We start from the raw sequence: 20,656 nt of genomic DNA, 5'->3' as shown, positions 1-20,656 counted from the left end.
GACTGTTAATCTCCAATTAAACCTACAACTTATATTGCTTGTTCTGACATTATATTACTCATTTTTTGTAAGTACGCACCTCCTCATTGAAAACTCAAGCAGACATAGTGCACAGATAAAATTCTCGAACACAAATGTCCAAAATAAAAATTCTGTTTTAACAACGTTTTGTTTACTATTTTTTTATGCAAAAACACGCTTCAAGAAATGTTTTGGATTTTTGTAGACATCTAAAGGAGACGATCGAGGAGTACTACAACATTCTGCTAAAAATTAAAAATTATGTTTAAACTTTTTTTCTGCTTCAAATACTATGCGATACTTCTTGATATTAGTGTATCATTATTTAGAAAAAATAAACATAATTTTCATAACTAGAACTCATAAACTTACATGATATATAGCAAAACCGACGGTAAGTAGTTCGGCGCCACTTTGACGTAGAGCTCTTCGATTTTTCTGCATTAGCGCTACGATTATTGTGCATTTGTTTTCATCGTCGTCGTCGTCAACGTCAGTCAAAGTAACTCTGTATTGTGGATTATGCCAGAAAGAATCTGAAAATTAAGTTACTGGTTTAATAAAGTGTAATCACTAACTGATAAAAATATGTTTCAAAATGTTACTTAAAACTTTTAGATTTCATCAAATTATTAATCGTTACCGCTTCACAAGTTGCTTTAGAATAGAATAGAAATATGCTTTATTGTCATGAAAAATTGTACAATTTTATCGACAAAGCTTATAAAAAGTCAAGACAACAAAACAATAACAATCCAATTTACTAAAATTACATAAATCGTCAATATATTTACAATAATAACAATAATAATGAAGTTAAACAGAAGTAGTCAATTGCAAAATTTAAGTAAATTGCAAATGCATAGTCTACCTAGTAATTAATAAGTTTAAAAGTTAAGCTGCTGCATATGACACCCAAATACACACAAAAAAAAAATGATAATAAAAATACTACTTGTGCAAAGGGTACTGTAATTTCTTAGTTATTGATTAAGAAAATCTTCTACTGAATAATATGGTCTTTCAGATAGGTAGGCTTTTGTCAGTTTACGGAATTTGGGGAAAGATGCTGCAGATTTAAGTTGTAGAGGGAGATGATTGTAAAGTTTTTTTGCGGAATATAATATAGATTTCTTTACTAACTCAGAGGACGGGGTCGGCATATAGACGTCAAACGTAGAATTTCTCGTGAAGTAGTCATGATTAGGTCTTGGTGGAAAGACATGTAGATGTTTACGAATTAAGCAAACAGTTTCTAAAATATACAAAGATGGAAGGGTTAAAATTCTGTGATCTTTGAAGTAACTTCTGCAATGTGTTGTTCTTCTGAGGCCAAACAGATATCTAATTGCTCTTTTTTGTAATTTGAAAATAACATCGAATTGGGCAGCTGTACCAGAACCCCAAAAAGGAAGACCATAACGAAGATGTGACTCGAACAAAGAAAAATATGTTATTTTGGAAGATGCTAAATTGAGTTCATTCGAAACAGATCTTATAGCATAGCAAGCTGAGGATAGTTTCTTCCTTAACAAATCGATATGGTGGGACCATTTAAGGTTGCTGTCTAAAAAAATACCAAGAAATTTCACAGAATCAACGGTACTGATCTGGCTGTTATTAAGAGGTAAGGGTTGAAGGACTCCTTTATAAGACAATGCTACTGTTTTATCTACGTTAAACGAGATTTATTTATGTATTATTTATAAGATGAGTAAGTTTCATGGGTTCAAAGTGCTTATTTTTGAAAAAAATTGGTTTTAAAATATTTTTTTTATTTTTAATTTTGAAAAAAATGCTTTTCTCAAAATAACTTAGTGATAGTACCAAAAATCTCAAAGTGTAAAAAATGTAGATTTTGCCTTTTCGAATATTTTGGACTTTTTGTTTTTCTGTAAGACAAAAATTGGTTAAGATATGGCTGTTTCAAGCCCTTTCAAAAATAAGCACTTTGAACCGATGAAATTTACAGATCATAATAAACTATACATACACGACTAAAGCAACTTGTGAAGAGGTAAAGATTAATTTCATTTGGGATGGTAATTAGGGAGTGACTTTAATGATTTTTTTTACCAAAAAAAGGCCCGACTTTGTTTTGAGCGTAACTTGCTTACCTTTGATGCTAGAAACTTTCTTAAAATCCAAAAATTAAGATTTTTTCAACACTATAAAAAAGTTGTAATGAGTTTTCTTCAAAAAAATGCTTCATTTTTTTATTACTTCACCTTGAAATATTCGATTTGGAATTTGACGAAAATGAAACTATTTATCATTAACTACAACCCTGTTTCTACTGGGTCTGGAAACCTTTTTTCACTTTTTGAGTTGACATGGTTTCTTTTATAGAAAAATGAACATTTTCACTCGCAAATAACTCGATAGAGTTATAATAACTCAATTCGGTTCAGAGGTGATGCACCATCCCCATACGTACGTTTCTGTCTCTCCAGACGTCTTCAGTGAGGCTACATGAACACCTTTGAATTGAAACGAAACCAAGCAGAACTATGAAAATACTTGAACGCTCAGAGAAAATTGGAAGTCCCAGATCTAAACAATAAATCTGAAACTTCATTGGAATTTTTCCCTGGCGCATAGACGGAATGTGTCTGTATATTGTAGAGTCCCTTCTTGTTTCTATCGTAGAGCTGTCTTCTTTATTCGTCGTCTCCTTGCCTTATAAATTGTAAAAGGCAGATCTTAAGGATGTTACCAGAAAGTGGTTCCACAAGAAGTTTCAGATTTATTGTTTAGATCTGGAACTTCCCACTTTCTCTTTTACAAAGTTTCATTGCAAGGTCCTCTGTTTGATTTGAAAACTGGAAGGAATGAATTCAAAAGTACTTACCAAGGAAATTTCTGCAACCGCCGGCTGTTACACCCCTGACCCATTCACCTTCAAAGACAGACATTTCCCATTTTTTCTTATGCGTTTCGTGTAATTCGTTTTCTGAGAGAGAATCAGGATTTAAATTACAAATTTCTAATCTGCTGAAGTATTTCATAAAATCTTTGAACGAAATCCAGAATTCACCATCTTTGTCAAATGTAAGACCTAACTCTTCCTTTTCTTCTTGTGAAATATACCGCCATTCTGGAGCTCTGCAAATAAAACATTAACTTAATACCCTCTTTATACCCAACATATTTAGCCATACGGCTCACACTCGCTCTAAGGGGAAAATTGACTCATCCCAGATACCTACGGTATCAAAGGGATTGAGCTCTGGTGGGACTCTTTCCATGTTATCGAACCCTAGGTGACTTTATTCAGGTGTGTCTCCCAAAAATTTTCGTACACTTCTGGCCGTCGCGAGTAGTACAGCTTTTTGCATGGTCTTGTAAAGATGTTCATTTAGACCCAGCTTCTTGATGTTTTCTATGAGGTTCTTCGGAATGACTCCAGTAGTAGAAAGAACAATAGGTATTGTCTGGGTACTTTCCATTCCCCATTGTCTCCTTATTTGTATTTCGAGATCTCCGCGATTTTTTCGTTGTGCTTACCAAGCAGATTATTGTTGTTAGGTATCGACAAATCTGTTAATGTCATTTTCCTAGTAAGTTTATTAACTAGTATGAGATCCGCTCTATTATGTGCCACTAGTTGGTCTGTGAGCACAGTCCGATCCCAGTATAGCTTGTAGTTGTCGTTTTCAAGCATTCTATCAGGGACGTATTGATAATAAGGGAGATGATCGGTTTGGAGAAGTCCAAGTTTGCTAGCTAGTTCCTGGTGAAGAATGTTTCCTAGTGAGTCATGGCGTTCTTTATACTCAGTTCCGACAAACGCCTGGCAACCCCCGGTAAGATGTTGGATGGATTCTTGGGCTTGACATCCATATCGGCATTTGTCCTTTTGGACTTCAGGATCTTTTACAATATACTCCAGGTAATTTCTAGTTGGAATAACCTGATCCTGAATGGCAAATATGAAACCCTCCGTCTCGGGAAACATCTTTCCTGACGTCAACCAGAACGTTGAATTGTCGACATGTTCTTGGTTAACCTCATTCAGATGCCGCCCATGCAGAGACTTACCCATCCAGGTGCGCATTTTTTCTTGCTTAGATTGGTGGTTTATGCGCATTTCTTGTTCCCTCAGTTTAAGCGGTGTTGTGTCATCTACTGCGCATATTGAGCGATGTAAAGTAGATCTCTCAGCCTGCGCCTGAAAATAAGTTCTCCGATTAGCAACTTGTTTATCCAGTTGCTCACCTACGTCCATGAGTCCTCTTCCCCCTAGATATCTCGGTAATGTTGTGCTCTCTACTGCACTGCGTGGATGATGTTTGCCTTTGTTAGAAGTGTTCTTGCTTTCCGCTGAAGACTCTCAATATCCGTTTTTGACCACTTTATAATACCAGATGAGTAGCTAAGCACGGAGTACGTATTCAAAGCCTTAAACAAATTTTTACTATTAAAATATGACCGATTTAGCTGTCTCACTCTTCGTACGAACTCTGAAGTTAGTTCGGTTTTCATTTGTTTATGATCAATTTTCCGTGCTTGCTTTACTCCGAGATATTTATACATGTCATTTTCACCCATGGCCTCGATGTTTTGGCCATCTTGCATATCGAAACCTCCGGGCTGAACCTTTCCCCTGACTATATTTAGAATACGGCACTTGTCTAATCCAAAGTGCATACTGATGTCATTTGAAAAAGTTTCTACAGTTTTCAGCATCTCATCTAGGTGGTTTCGACTGGAAGCCATTAGTTTCAAATCATCCATATACAACAGATGATTAAGCTTCGCCACAACAGTATTGTTATTTTTGATGCTAAAACTTGAGTTACTGTACCAAACATTATTATTATGTTATTTATTTATCTAACTTTCTATCTATCTATCTATTTGTAAGTTTCTATCTTGGGTCATATCAAAATACCCTTTGCAGACATGTCCTGCCTAAGCGTCTCCCCAGATTTTTTTTCGGTATTCCTCTCCTACTCCTCCCAGGAACCAGCAACTCAGCAATTCTTCGTGTTCTACTAAGTTTTAAACCTTTTTTCTGAAGAGCTTGACCCCACTGCTCCAGTTTTTGTTTTAAGTCGCTTGCACTATTTCCTACTAACACTGCATCATGAGCATACATTAAGCACCAGGAAATGTTATCCTGTAGTTTCAGCGTGTTTCAGTGTTATCTGATCCCAAACTAATGAGAATAAATAAATACTAAGCAGCTAACCTTGGTGCAATACTATTGTTGTTGTTTATTTGGGTTTCTATGACTGCGGACACTAATCCATTTGCCAATTTTACTACTTTTTATTTTATTAGTCATTTTTTCGTATCTTGTCCTAAAACTAATACTAATATTAATCTCTAATTAACAATTCTACTAATAAATAATTATTTTTGTATTTTTTTAAATAATTTTTTATATATTTTTTTTGTATTTTTTTTTAAATGATGTTCTCAGAATTCCACAGCAAAAACTGCAACATTCTTCTTTAGCCCTCTACTTAATTCGAAAGCTTTTTACTATGGACTGTCCAAGTTCGTCATTTAGTTTTATCTACATATTTTTTTCTAATATTATTTTTATTTTTTTTCTTTTTTTTTAATATATAACAATTTACAAGAAATACTTATATACTTGGATCCCGCGTAAGAAAGAAAAGTTTATTAATAGCAAGCTAAAAATTTGTTAATAGCTTGACGGTGTCTAGTCGGACAAACTTTGCTGCACGGGAACACTGGAACAGGGGAAGTTTTAATTGTGTTTTAAACGTGTCGTCCGGACAAGTTTGTGATTGTGAAAAATAGCAACTTGTTTTTAAGTTTATTCAATAGCCAACGTTACATTTATGACAAAAATGTTTGTCCGACAAAAAATTGGGCATTTTAACGAGTCCGACACGTAGAACATGTCACATCACAGGAATTATGTTGGGGATAAATAGCAGTCTGATTTTTGCATGAGAGTTTAATAAAAGGTTAAAAATCAATTGAAAGTTCTGTCCGGCAAAATTAATGGGAAGTTTTCGTAGTCCGACGTTCTAAACATGTAAGATATAGACAAAAATGCTGGTGATAAATAGCAAGCTAATTTTGATTTTTTTATGTACAAATTATATTTTGTAACGCAAAAAGTTATATTTATGTCGGACAAAAAGTTTGGAAAAATCGAAGGAAATAAATAAAAAATCATTTTTTCAGAATCACTTAGTCGCATATTGATAAAGCTATTTAAGTTGTATATTATTATTTATATTCACATACTTGCATTTTATATACCTACATGCACACTCAAAAAACAGTGAGGTAAGTATCAATGCATGTATATGTTACCGGCCAAACCCGATTTCAGGACAAACTAGTTTGGCCTAGTCCAAACTAGTTTGTACTAACCGCGTTAGGATAAACTAGTATGGCCTAGGCCAAACTAGTTTGTCCTGTCGCGCGTAGGCCAAAATAGTTTATCCTGATATAAAGACGCACATTTCAGGCCAAACTAGTTTATCCTGAAATGTATGTTTTTATATCAGAATAAACTAGTTTAGCCTAGTCTAAACCAATTTAGTCTAGTCGAAAGTAATTGATTACAGATTGGTTAAACGTAAGTTTAGAAGACACTATTAAGAATTGTAAGACTTTTAAGTATATAGGGTAAATGATAAACCGAGATGGCACTTGTATGAAAGATATAGAAATGAAAATAGTACGGGGAAAACAAGCCACGAAAGCACTCCAGGGAGTAATATGGAAGAACACTCTAACTAAAGAAAACAAAAAAGGATTTTTCAGGGCATAGTGATATTACCTTACAAGAGCGAAAGAATGGCCAGTGACAACAATAATACGAAATAAAATACGAACAGTTAAATTGGAGTTTATGAGAAAATGTCTACAAATTACAAGGTAGGATAGAATAAGATCAGAGGAAATATGAAACAGAATAGAAGTAGAATGATCAATTACAAAAAAAGTTGTGGTAGTAAAAGTAGAGCCACGAAATGGTACGGGCATGTACAAAGAATGCCGGTTAACTATTTAGATGTGAAATAAGCCACAATTAAATAGAAAAAAATAATTTTATTAACGTTTCGACGCCCAAGTAGGGTGTCGTTGTTAAAATACAAAATACTACTTAATTAAACAAAAATGTTGTTGCTAAGTAAAAAATTCTACTAATAATTTATTTAATCTGACTCATTTATATTGGCATTTCAGACATATATTATACATTTTAAAGTAGAAGACTTTAAAATGATATTATGGTGGCTCCTGGCTTCTGAGCCACCTTGGATAATTAGGGGTTGGTTACCCCCTACCATAAGGGTTGATGAAATAACTCGTATCACCGTAGATGCATTTATTTTATAAGTTAGAGTACTAACGGTAAATAGCTGGTGGTACGTTAGTTCTCAGTAGCTGTGATGTTTTCCCTTTGGGATCTCAAATATTAATTAAATTACTGTTCGCGATGGAATTAGAACTAAACCTCGATATTCTCTTGTTATTGTTTTGATATATAATGAAAGTAAGATTATTTTGATTAAAAGCGCTGAGTCTACTAATATATAAAAATAATGAATACTATTGTTATTTTAAACCGACCTTGGTCAAACCTAAACTGTTACACTGATATGTGCTAATTTAGGTCGATCGTATTTACTATAAACAAACGTAGTTTGTTTTGCTAAAGACATTTAAAATTATTAAAAGGATTTGTTTTAATAAGAAGATTACTAAGAGATGCCGTGTATCCCAACACATCTTCCTTTCCTTCCGAAAATTTTCTGACTACGGAAAAGGAAGAAAATTTTTCTTTTATTAGTACCACCACCTGCTTACTGCGTTTTAATAAATACAATATATACATTTTTTATTTCCTATAAATAATAATTAAATACAAAAAAAAATAAAAATGTTCGTTATTGACATTGTTCCCGTTCCACTTGTCACTCACGGTGTTCTCGGATTGTAAGCATATAATCTATTCTTATGTATTTCCCTGATTTTATTGTTTTCCAATCTGATCTTACAATTAACATTATTTACCTCTGTTATTGTGAAGGGGCCTACATAAAGACTATCAAACTTACCATTCTCTTCCCTTTTTACCAGGACTAGGTCTCCTATTTTAAAGTGTTGTGGTGTTGCTTTGCGCTAGTTATTTTCTTGTCGCTCTTTTTTGTGTTTTAGTAAGAAGGTTCTAGCTCTGTCGTGTGCGCTTTGTAGTTTGTAGCGTAACTCATTGTAGTAAGCATCTATATTGTAACATGGTTGAATTTCCTGTGTAAGGTCTTCTGGTAGGTTAACCTTCCTGCCATATAACAGTTCAAACGGTGTGTAACCATGATACGCGTTAGGGGTTGTATTGTAGCAGTATGTGAACATCCTGCAACACACATCCCAATTTTCTTTGTCTTCGTCTATGAATGCTCTTACGTACTCGTTTAATGTTCTGTGCAGTTTTTCGCAACTTCCAATGGACTGTGGATGGTATGCCGTTGAGAAGTTGTGCTCTATTTTTAGTAGCTTTGTTAGTTCCTGCATTACTTCATTTTTATATTCTGTGCCTTGGTCTGTTCTTATTTGCTTCATGAGTCCGTATGTTGGTATGAAATGATAAAAAATTCCTCGGGCTATTGTCTCTGCTTCTTTATTGCACACGGGTATACTAACCGCGTATTTCGTAAGCTCACATAACATTGTTATACAGTATCTATTACCTTCGTTAATTTTAGTGAATGGACCTATCGTAATTCCTCGACATGTGTTCTTTTCGGTTTGTTAATTTGACATTTATGACATTGTTTAACGTATTTTCTTACGTCTTTTTCCAAATTTTTCCATCTAAATCTTGCTTTTAGCTTCTTTATGAGTCTGTTATTTCCTACGTGTCCTCCAAACATCGGATGATTATGATATTCTTCTACTAACCTGTGTTTTTCTTTGTCATCTTCTATTGTTTTTGGTACTTCACATATGTATATTTCTACATTCTTCAATATTTCGTTTCCTTGTTTAATAAATTCCTCAATTGTGCACACTTTAAAAATAATATCGTTTACGTATATTTTTACTTTACGTACTGCATTCTCTACCGCCAGCTTATCAAGCTGTGCCAACATTTGGTTTAAATCAAAATGATTGAATCCTGTGGCTATGCTCTTGCTGCACTTTATTTTGTTTTTGACCCTAATGCTCAGTCTTGGTGAGATTAGTTCTGCTTCAAAAGACAAAATTGGTAGTCTATGCGCCTCTAAATTATTTAGTACCTTTCTTACTGTCTGTTTGTGGGCTTCTGGCTGTAGCGCGAGTTCACTTCCTGCCTTCGTTTGCCTTGCTTCCTTCTTATTTTCTCTTGCTTGAGCTCGTGTTATAGCTAATATATGGGTATTGTCTATGTATAAGTTCTTTAATTGATGTAATGTTATTCTTGAAAGACTATCTGCATAGTTATTTTTCCCTGTTATATACTCTATTTCGAAATCGTATTCCTCTAAATCTAATCTGATCCTTGTAAGTTTCGAAGTTGGTTCTTTCATTGCGAATAAATGTTAGTGGTTTATGATCCGTTTTGACTAAAAATGTTGGTGCTCCATATAAATAACATTTGAAATGATTAATTCCCCAATGAATCGCTAGTAATTCCTTAACGATTATAGGTTTATTACATTCTCCTTTATTGAAACTTCTTGATGCGTATGCTATTGGTAGGTCTGTTCCGTTATAATCTTGACTTAAAATTGCTGAACAACTCTCGTTGGATGCGTCTGTTGTTAGTATGAATTGTTTATTGAAATCCAGATATTTTAAGATCGGTGGCTTCATCAGAGATGATTTAAGCTTATTGAATGCCTTTTCACATTCTTCTGACCAAAAAAATTCTACTCCTTTTCTTGATAATCTGTTGAGTGGTCTGCATATTTCAGCAAAATTTTGAATAAAACGTCTATAATAGTTACAAAATGCTACGAATCTTTTTGTTTCTTCCGCTGTCTTAGGTGTCGGGTATTGTTCAATCGTTGCATATTTCGCTTTGTCTGGTGAAACTCCTTCCTGAGAAAGATCATGTCCTAAATATGTTACTTCTCTTCTAAAAAATTGACATTTTCCTGGGTTAAGTTTCAAATTGAATTTTCGACATGTCTCGAATGTCTTTTTCAGGTTGTCTAGGTGATGTTTTTCGGATATTCCTATTACTACTATATCGTCCATGTAGAGAAATGCTTTGTCCGGTGTTAATCCCGAAAATGCTATTGACATCATCCTTGAAAAGCTATTTGGGCTTACATTTAATCCAAAAGGTAATCTGGTAAATTGAAATGCTCCATTTTCTGTGCTAAACGATGTGTATTTTCTCGATGATTTTTCTAATGGTATCTGGTGAAAACCTGACATTAAGTCTATAACTGAAAACCATTTTGCTCTTTCTAGTTGATCTAGTATCGAGTCTATCCTTGGTAAAGGAAATTTGTCTGTGACTATTTTCTTGTTCAGTTGTCTAAAATCTATGCATAATCTCCATGCTTTATTTCCATCTATCGCCATTTTCGGTACTAGCACTACTGGGCTGTTGTATCCTGATGTAGACGGTTCTATTATTCCTTGGTCTCTCAGTTTTTGTACTTGTCGGTTTAATTCCTCTGTTTGTGCATGAGGTGTCCTATAGTTTTTAATATATACCGGAGTTTGGTCTTTAACTCTCAGTTTCTGCTCGTAGAAGTTTTTACATGTTAGCATGTCATGCCTTAGGGCGAATATATCTGAATAATCTTCACATAAAGATACTAACTTATCGCGTATGTATTCTGGAATGTCTAACTTCAATGATTCCCGTAATTCCTTTTTCCTATCCTTGCTGTCGTTGATCAGTCTATATATGTTGAATAATTTAGTGTCTAATGTTTTGATTGCGTTTGTCTCTACTTTTACTGTTTCGTAGGTTGTGTTCAAAATTTTGATGTACGGATTATTACTTGAAATAATTGCTCTCGCTATGAATATTCCTGGTTGTATTTCTTGTTGTTCCACTATCCTGTCATTCTTCAGCGTTTGAAAAATTTTTACGACTCTGTAAATTTCACATCTAGGCGGTATTATTATCGTGTCATTATCTATATTATCCAAAATGTCTGTACTAATGTAACAATCGTTGTCCTCTTTAATGTGCATTTTAAGGTTAGCGTAGTCTAGTATGCATTGAAAATTTGAAATAAAGTCTCTCCCAATGATTCCGTCGGTTGGAATAGGAAAGCTAGGTTCCACTAATTGAAAGATATGCTCAAATCGAGATCCTTTTACTTCTAGCGTTGTTTCAACTTCTCCCATTGTTTGTAATTCTCCTTTAGTTACTCCTTTTATTTTCGCTTTTGTGTTTGGTTTCACATGTTCCTTCATAAAATCTTGTGAACATTTCAGTATTGAAATATCAGCTCCTGTGTCTATGATAAAGGTATTTGTGTTTTCTAGGATTCCTGTTTTCATTCGTACACAATTCGTTAGGTTTAAGTCGAAGTTGTAAATATTATATTCCACTTCTGACTGTGTACTTTCCTTATTTCGTTCATTCAAAACCCCAACTGCTGGTTTTCTGTTTCCTCTTGGCTGTCTTCTAACTCAAGTAGCCTTACGTTTCTGTTTCGTCCTCCTCTCTGGTTTCCTCTGTACGTTTGGTTGTTGAATTGTCTATATCCTCTGTTGGAATAATTCCGTTGGTTTCCTGTTTCTTCTCCTTCGTTCCGTTGTCTGAAGTTATTTCTTCTTCCTCTGTCGTATTTGTTATGGTATCCTCTTCGGTATTGCTGTTGTCCTCTCCTATTTTCATAATTCGTCCTATAATTGAACACTCTTCCCTGTGTGTTCTCCTCTGTCGTATCAATCGATAAAAATTTAGATACTACTTCCTGCGGTGTTGTGAAATTACCTGCCTCCAGTATTAACTTAGCTCTATCCGTATTAACATTTCGTTTCATTGTTGCTACGACTGTTTCCGTTGTGTATTTTTTCGCTAGCTCCAATGGCATTCCTTCCGCTATGTATGCTACCTTCAACTGTTCCGCTAATTCCTCTACTACTTCGGATGCGTACACTGCTGCATCTTTGTTTCCTTGCCTTTTCTTTGCTAACTTGTCTATTATCGTTTTCGGATTGTCGCCTCTTAATTCCTTCTTCAGTGCCGCTGCTATAAGTGGGATCGTATCCTCTGTGGTTATCAGGTTTCTAGCCTTATTAGTCAATCTTGTTTTTATTAATGTTATCGCTGTTTCTTCATGTCCTTCTGCTATTTTTCCAAGTAACTCTAATGCGTCTAAAAATGGTTGTAATTTCCCTGCGCTTCCATCAAACTCGTTGGGCAATACCTTGCTTGCAATATTCAAAAATTCGTTGATTGTCAGAGCCATGTTTAATATTTTTATATCTTGTTTTATGTCGCTTTTTCCCTCTTTTATTTCCTCGTCAATTTTTTCCTCTATCTCCTCGTCACTTTTTTCCTCTTCTACTTCTTCGTCGCTTTGTTCTTCCCAAGTAACTTTGTTGCTACTCATTTATTCATAATTCATTTATTCCTGTAATATTCATTTTCCTTATTCCTGTACCCGTAACGAACGCATAAATTTGACAGTCTTACGATGTATAGTAAATATATATGTATATAAAATGTTATGTCAAAAATAGTAAAGATATAGTAAATTGCAATAAAAAATCATTATATCAATCAATATAAATCACCATAAAAATCAGTAGACCAAAAAATGTAATAAAAATCAGTAGGTAAAATAATAAATGGATAAAAAGTCAGTAAAGATAAAAATATGCTAGTAAATATATAAAAATCAAATAAAAATCAATATCAAATAAAAATGTATCATTACGTCCTATAAATAACTAATATCAGGGTTAAAAAAAATTCCTTATAATACCAATAAGGTAATTAAAAATAGAATAGTTAAATAAAAATAGGTAAAACTTAAAAGGTTATGTGCATCTTAAATTACAATTACGTTAATATTACTTTATACTTTATACTTTATATTATACGAATCAGGACTAATATCATAAAATACTTAATTATTATACGAATCAGGAAATACCATAAAATAGCTAATATGGACTTACCACTTTTACACGTTTGTGTTCGTATCACCCAAAAGTCCTCGCTGCACGTTCCATAGCATTGTCCATTGTCCATTATCCACACGAAGTTCCATCTCCATACCATCCCATTTTCCATACCATTCTCAGCTCCATGTCAGGCCTGATGTCTCCATCCTTTTCTGCATACCACACTGTTCTAGGGTGGTCGAGGTGCAAGAACATTGACGTGTTTTCCCATTTCTCGTTCTAGACTGCTAGTTCTGAGTTCTCGCCTGGTCTTGGATCGCCATATGGTGGCTCCTGGCTTCTGAGCCACCTTGGATAATTAGGGGTTGGTTACCCCCTACCATAAGGGTTGATGAAATAACTCGTATCACCGTAGATGCATTTATTTTATAAGTTAGAGTACTAACGGTAAATAGCTGGTGGTACGTTAGTTCTCAGTAGCTGTGATGTTTTACCTTTGGGATCTCAAATATTAATTAAATTACTGTTCGCGATGGAATTAGAACTAAACCTCGATATTCTCTTGTTATTGTTTTGATATATAATGAAAGTAAGATTATTTTGATTAAAAGCGCTGAGTCTACTAATATATAAAAATAATGAATACTATTGTTATTTTAAACCGACCTTGGTCAAACCTAAACTGTTACACTGATATGTGCTAATTTAGGTCGATCGTATTTACTATAAACAAACGTAGTTTGTTTTGCTAAAGACATTTAAAATTATTAAAAGGATTTGTTTTAATAAGAAGATTACTAAGAGATGCCGTGTATCCCAACACAATATTGTCAATATTTATGAGTTGCGTTCCTGGGACGATTTACTGAAAGATAAAGTTTAAACGTCGAAACGTTAAAAAAATGATTTTTTTCAATTTAATTGTGGCTTATTTCCAATCTAAATAGTTAATGATAAAAATGCCACAAGGAAATAGCTTCAGAACAACATAAAGAATCAAAAATGAATAACCATTTTCAATTTCGTTGCAAAACGAAAATACAGCCGAGCCATATTCTAGTCCAATTAGAGAGTGCTGCAAACACCTCTACCGGTTTCGAAACTTATTAGTCTCTCATCAGGAGGCACATATGCTGCTCTCCCTGATCCAACCAAAACAAACCCCAGCGTGCAGTCCCGGATTGCAACGAACGAAATGGCATAGATGCCCTAGCGGCAACTGCTAGCAGAAAGACTAAGTTTTCACTCTGATGGCATATAAAACAACATAATGCTATTCTACATCCCACCAGAATGAAAACAATGGGAACCTTCTCTGGTTACACCTCCGAGGCTTCTACAATTTGCAAGCCATACGGATGCTGAGACTAAGGAAGATGAGGGAATTCTACAATTTACAATTCACGTCCCATCTGCTCAGCGCGGTAAAGTTCCAACGAGAATGGTTCCCTTCATACTCCACACAGAGTTACATAAAGAATGCCGGAGCACAGGTGACCGAAAAGATTACTGGACTGGAACCCGCGGGGAGGAAGACGGAGAGGAAGACTTGCTGTGAGATGGAAAACTCACATAGGAAATGGTATGATAGATAGATACCTCAGAGATGGCGACTAGGAGAATAGAGTGCTATGGAAGACGAAAACGGCAAATGGGAAAAAGCCCAGAAGAAGAAAGTAATTCAGCGAACTAGTAGGTACGGCTTAATATAAATAATAAATTGAATAAAATACTTTGTTCTTGGAAAAATAATCATTTTTATTAAAATTATAATTATTCGTAACAAACAAACAATAATATTGAGATATATTCGCGATCGGACGGACAGACAGCCTAGGTCAAATTTCTCACCTTTAGTACCATCCTTGGATTATAAGCTTTCATTTGACACCTAATTTGTCATTCTACTTGGTATAATGACGGAGGAGTTGAGTTCACGGACAGACAGACGGACGGACGGACAGATAGACGTGGACAATTCAAACGTTTTCACATTTTTCAAACTTGGTGAAAACAATATTAATTCGTACACGATTTTTTCGTAAGTGTGTCATTTCTTTTAATTTTTGGAGAAAACATCATCCTTTTATTGGTTATTTTTTATATTATTGAATTATATAAGAATATATTGATTTATAGCATGTATCAATATCTTCATTCGATCTTCATCGATATATTGTATCATATGATACAATATATCGATGTAGGTATAATTTTTTTTGCCATCCCTGTTGGGGCGTGATTTGGGAATTCCCCGCATGTAAAAGTCCTTACATGTTCGCTAAATTACTTTCGACTCTGCTAAATTGGTTTTGACTAGGCCGTACTAGTTTGGCCTGAAGTGTGTGTATTTACATCAGGATAAACTAGTTTCGCCTAGGACAAACTAGTTTGGCCTAGGCCAAACTAGTTTGTCCTGAAATCGGGTTTGGCCGGTAACATATATATTGCAAAAAAATTATTTTTTGGGTGGAATTTGTTCTAGATATTCTCAAAATGATAATGTCATAGAACATGTGAAAGCAATCACTTAGGATTTTGTAGTTAGGCGCATCAGAAAGTATGGACAATTTCTTACAAAAAACGTTGTATACATTTTTTTCTCAAATCTTAACCCTGTAAACGACGTTGAAAAAAGTGAAGAGTGTAAAAATTCCGTGGTTATAAGCATAGACGTAAATATGACACATGCTTAGAAGTATGTATATGTATAAGTCTGCATTTGTCTGTGTGACACTTTGTGCTCTATACTATACAAAGTAGTATTTGAAAGTACATAGTCTCTGACTTTCTGTTTGCCTCGTGTGTTGGAAATTAAAATTTATATTAACTTTGAAGTGTTTTGCGTTTATTTTTGAGTGTGAACAGTTTAAATTTTAAGCCACTAAATGAAAAAGTGAAACAATTCAACGGAACATTTTTGAGTAATTATCGAACATTTTACAATATTGTTGTATGTAATTATGTTAAACAAATCTGGCTAATTGGCTCTGCCAAAGCCATTTTTCAAAAAAAAACAAAGTTCGTAAAATACTCGTTCATTAATTCAATGAGGTTCAGTTGCCAGTTAATTGTGAAAATTCTATTGGATATCATATTTTGTGCTATAATGCTTTTTGAGTTAAAAAGGGCTTAATTGAAGAAGGGTACCTAAATAAATTATTGATTGAAATTGTATATCGTCATTTTTCTCAATTTTCTACAAATGAAATATATAATGTAATATGTCGCATGACTAGAAATAATTTGCTACCAAAATAAATCGATTAGTTTAAATTTGAAGTTAGGATTGCAATATATTATGAATTATTGTCAAAAGTGAAAGTTTTTAGTCTCTATAGCTTGGATTATAATAATCTTAAATGGCAATATATGCATAGACATATTATTAAGGGTAGACAAGGAATACAGAGCAAACAGTCGTTCGGTGGTCTATCTATCTCTTTTAACCAAGCGATTCCGCGCATTTGACAGACAAAGATGGCTATTCAATACTCAATCCATATTCAATATATTCAATAATCAATACTCAATCCATAATATTGGCGTTACACCTCGACGCACAGAGCGGCCCATACTTTGCCTAATCTACTATAGTTTATTTTTTAACCAGTAGGAGTAAACTAAAAAGATAGATTCACACCTAAGAAAGTCACTAGAATAATAACCAAATACATCTTCTTTTTTGGTTGATGTAGTCGGCCCTCAACGGCAATCCATAAACATTATATTAAATTAATACGTCGCGAAAGAGTTAAAAAAAACTGCTTTTAATATAAATGCAGACTAACAATCTAAAACTTAAAGGAATAACACAGAAAACACAAAACATTGCCGATATAACTTAATTAACCTATGAAATGTCACTAGTGTCAAAATTTGATAAATGTCACTAGTGTCAAAATTCTATAACAGTGGAGTAAACTTGCCTGCGGTTGGACCAATTACAAACAAGCAATACAGCGCGGTAAATTTGAATCACTCCTCTTGGTTAAAAAATAAACCATAGTTAGAATGTATTACAGTGAGGTACCTAAATGATGTTGAGATAAATCGAAAGATATCGATTGTAATTGATTGTAGGTACTTTTCGACATAGAATAATCACCCGTTATTGAAATTTCAAAAATTATTTTTTTAAATTGTCCGACTACAAAATCTATCCCTTATTTTTTCCGACAACAGTCATTCTTTGTAAGGAATAATTTACTTAATTAAATTTCGTTTTTGTCAGAAAGCTATTTATCACCAGCATTTTTGTCTATATCTTACATGTTTAGAATGTCGGACTACGAAAACTTCTCATTATTTTGTCGGACTGAACTTCCAATTGATTTTTTAACATTTCATTAAACTCTCATGCAAAAATCAGACTGCTATTTATCACCAACATAATTCCTGTGATGTGACATGTTCTACGTGTCGGACTCGTTAAAATGCCCAACATTTTTGTCGGACAAACAGTTTTTCATGTATTATTATAACGTTGGCTATTGAATAAACTTAAAAATAACTTGCTATTTTTCACAATCATAAACTTGTCAGGACGACACGTTTATCATGCTCCACAATTAAAACTTCCCCTGTTCCAATGTTCGCGTGCATCAAAGTTTGTTCGACTAGACACCGTTAAGCTATTAACCAATTTTCAGCTTGCTATTAATCAACTTTTCTTTCTTACGCGGGATCCAGGTCTATTACTCTATATTTTACAATCACAATTTAAGTTTAATATCTAAAATATGTTTATACAATAGTCGGTATACCAATTTTCTAATGTTAATAAATAGTTTAAATTAATGGGATAGTGGACATCCGTCAAAGAATGCAGTGAATTTAAAAACATATTAACGTTATTAGAAATAAGAGAACAGGTCAAAATTTTGTGTTGTAGGTTACCCAACTGACCACAAATAGGTACTACTTTGGTGCAATACTACTTTTACATGAAATTTATCAGTCTCTCGCACACCTATCCTCTAGCTGTTACCCCTCATACATGTCTCTCATAACCTTTTACCATTAACTTTTACATATTCACCGGATTCTCCTTTCTTATTGAGTGCTCACGACAGAAACTCTCGAAGAACTCTATGATATGATTCCTCAAGATCAATGAATACCATATGAGCGTTCGTTTCTTTATTTCTGTATTTTTTCATCAACTGTCTTATAATGAAAATTGCATAATGTTGTTGATCTGCCCTGCATAAAGCCAAGCTGATCAAATAATTCGGATTTTTCAGTTATTCGTCTATCAATTACTCTCACCGATATTTTCATGATGTGACTACGTAGTTTTATTGCCCTGTAGTTTGTATATTGTTGTATATCTTCCTTGTTTTTGTAAACAGGTACTAATATACTACTTGTCACTCGTCTGGCATTTGTCCAACTTCCATATTATTATTTGTCTAATTTCTTTTGTTATGCGATCTCATAGACTACAGTAGTGCTAGAATACATCTAGCAGTACTAGTTACATGACTCATTTTTTAGTTCAAATTTGATTAAAGCTGTGTTATTAAGCTATATACTACTCGGAAAAATCATTAAATATTTATTGAATAATTGTACTACTTACTCGTCACTCCAAGCGCCATTCCACTCATCCTCATTGCCCCAAGGATTTCGAAGCCTCAGAAGAGGTATTTTACCGGAAACATTTGGGGTATGAATTTCTACGTATTTTATTCTAGTTATACTGTATGCATGGCCTCTAATAAGTCCTTGTGGTGTGTGAGCCTCTAGAACACGTGGGTCTGGCTGTAAAAAAAGACAGATTAAAAATGTGACAGAATTTTGATTATTGAATAATTCAATATATAGAACGAGACATCAAATAAAATCCCAAGCCCAGTTTAAAGAAAGGAAAAAAATGGCTGGTGAGGTTGTAATGGTTGTGTTGATGCCGATATGTTTAAAAATTATTAATGCCTAGTTACACCAATATATCTTAAGCTAAGACGTCCCTTAAGCTCAGCTTACGAAACATACGCTTTGCACCATTGATGCCTGGTTGCGCCAATAAACTTTAAGCTTAAGACGAAACATACGAGTTGCACCAATGAGTTTTAGACCCATTTTCAGCTTGTCAGAATGGATTGCCACGTGCATTGGATCATAAGAATCGAAAATTATGGTTGCAACGTAAGTGAGACTTAAAGCGGCCCTGGCCATAAGCTGAGCTTAGCTAAGCTGATGCTTAAGATTTGTTGGTGCAACCAGGCATAAGTCTTAGATCAATTTTCAGCTTGCCATAATGGATTGCCACGTGGATTTCATCTTAAACTTCGTCTCAGTTAAGACGTGCTTAAATCAGAATCGAAAATTATTATGGTGCAACATGATAAGTGAGACTTAAGGCGGCCCTATCTATAAGCTTAGCTAGGCTAAGCTGCTGCTTAAGATTTGTTGGCGCAACCAACGTAACCAGGTATAAGACTGGTTTGCTTGTAATTATCCGGGAGATTTGTTGGCGCAACCAGGTATAAGACTGGTTTGCTTGTAATTCTCCGGGAGATTCCAGAAGACAGTTCAATATATTAAAAAGGAACCAACAGGTTCGACGTGAAAATGTATTTAGATGAAGCGGCAAGATAGGCTTTAGGAAAAAAATCATCCGCAGATAAAAAACGACTGCTGGTAGAATGAAGAATTAGCAGATCTTGTTAAACATAGAAATAATTATACACGGTGTTTATTTGAAGAGGAATCACCGTTAATATTTCAGAAATGTGACATAAGAGCAACTTTTTCTGTTATGACTAGTGTGACCAACTCCAATTCAGTGGAATTAGGGACACGGCTGAAAATATACCTGAAATCCGGGACATTTCAAAGAAATTCGGGCGATTTTTTTTAATATTATAGAACTTTGATAGCATCATTGTGTTGATGTGTACAGTATACATGAATTGTTATTGTTCTGAATATTGCTCGTCTTTTCAGAAGACGAAACAAAAAAAGTTCACAGTTTGAGTTTTCGTAGAACTATAATACCACGATATAAAATGTGGAAGTTTTGAATATGGTATTAGTATTACACTCTAGAAATTATCGACTTTTTTCGTCCCACCAATTCAATTGGATGTGAATTCATAGAAGAATAACGTATTCAAAATTTCAAAGTAGCATTTTACCAAAACGTTGAAAATTCGGATAGCCCGGAAGCCTTGTCCGGGACGCCGGGACACGACCTCGTAATTCGGGCCATGTCCCGGATTTTTCGGACTAGTTGGTCACACTAGTTATGACTATTTTAAAATTCCTGTCACATTTCTTGAAATGCTTGTTTCTTATTTGTCTTAAATGATCAAGACATATTGCTTCTGTTTTGTACACCTCAGATTTTAAATATCCCCTCAAAAAAAAGTCAAGTGGTGTTAATGCTGGAGATCTAGCTGGTCATTCTATAGAACCCCTTTGACCAATTCACTATCTCGGGATAACTTTGGTTTCCACACGATTTAAAATATTTCCACACGAGAACGTTGTTTACTATACAGAGTGAGTTTTATGTATGGAAATGGAAACTCTCAATTATCTCGGAAACGGCTTGCACGATTTTTATAGATTTTGGTGGGTAGAGGTTTTCTAATGCGCCGAT

General features: G+C 34.3%; 1 protein-coding gene across 6 annotated transcripts in view; it reads right to left on the bottom strand.

Moving 5' to 3' along the window:
• The window catches only part of LOC114330442 (calpain-B), a 510,388-nt gene that overhangs the window by 210,807 nt on the left and 278,925 nt on the right, over positions 1 to 20,656 (bottom strand). For all 6 annotated transcript variants that reach the window (XM_050652714.1, XM_050652713.1, XM_050652715.1 and 3 more), the window contains 3 exons: positions 18,632 to 18,813; positions 2,873 to 3,126; positions 394 to 557 (listed from right to left, as the gene is read on the bottom strand). In XM_050652714.1, coding sequence (XP_050508671.1) covers positions 394 to 557; positions 2,873 to 3,126; positions 18,632 to 18,813 — 600 coding nt within the window. The remainder of the gene's footprint in view (positions 1 to 393; positions 558 to 2,872; positions 3,127 to 18,631; positions 18,814 to 20,656) is intronic.

This window comes from Diabrotica virgifera, chromosome 6 (genome assembly GCF_917563875.1).
Source record: "Diabrotica virgifera virgifera chromosome 6, PGI_DIABVI_V3a".
NCBI classification, from domain to species: domain Eukaryota; kingdom Metazoa; phylum Arthropoda; class Insecta; order Coleoptera; family Chrysomelidae; genus Diabrotica; species Diabrotica virgifera.
This window is presented reverse-complemented; position numbering and strand designations above follow the sequence as displayed.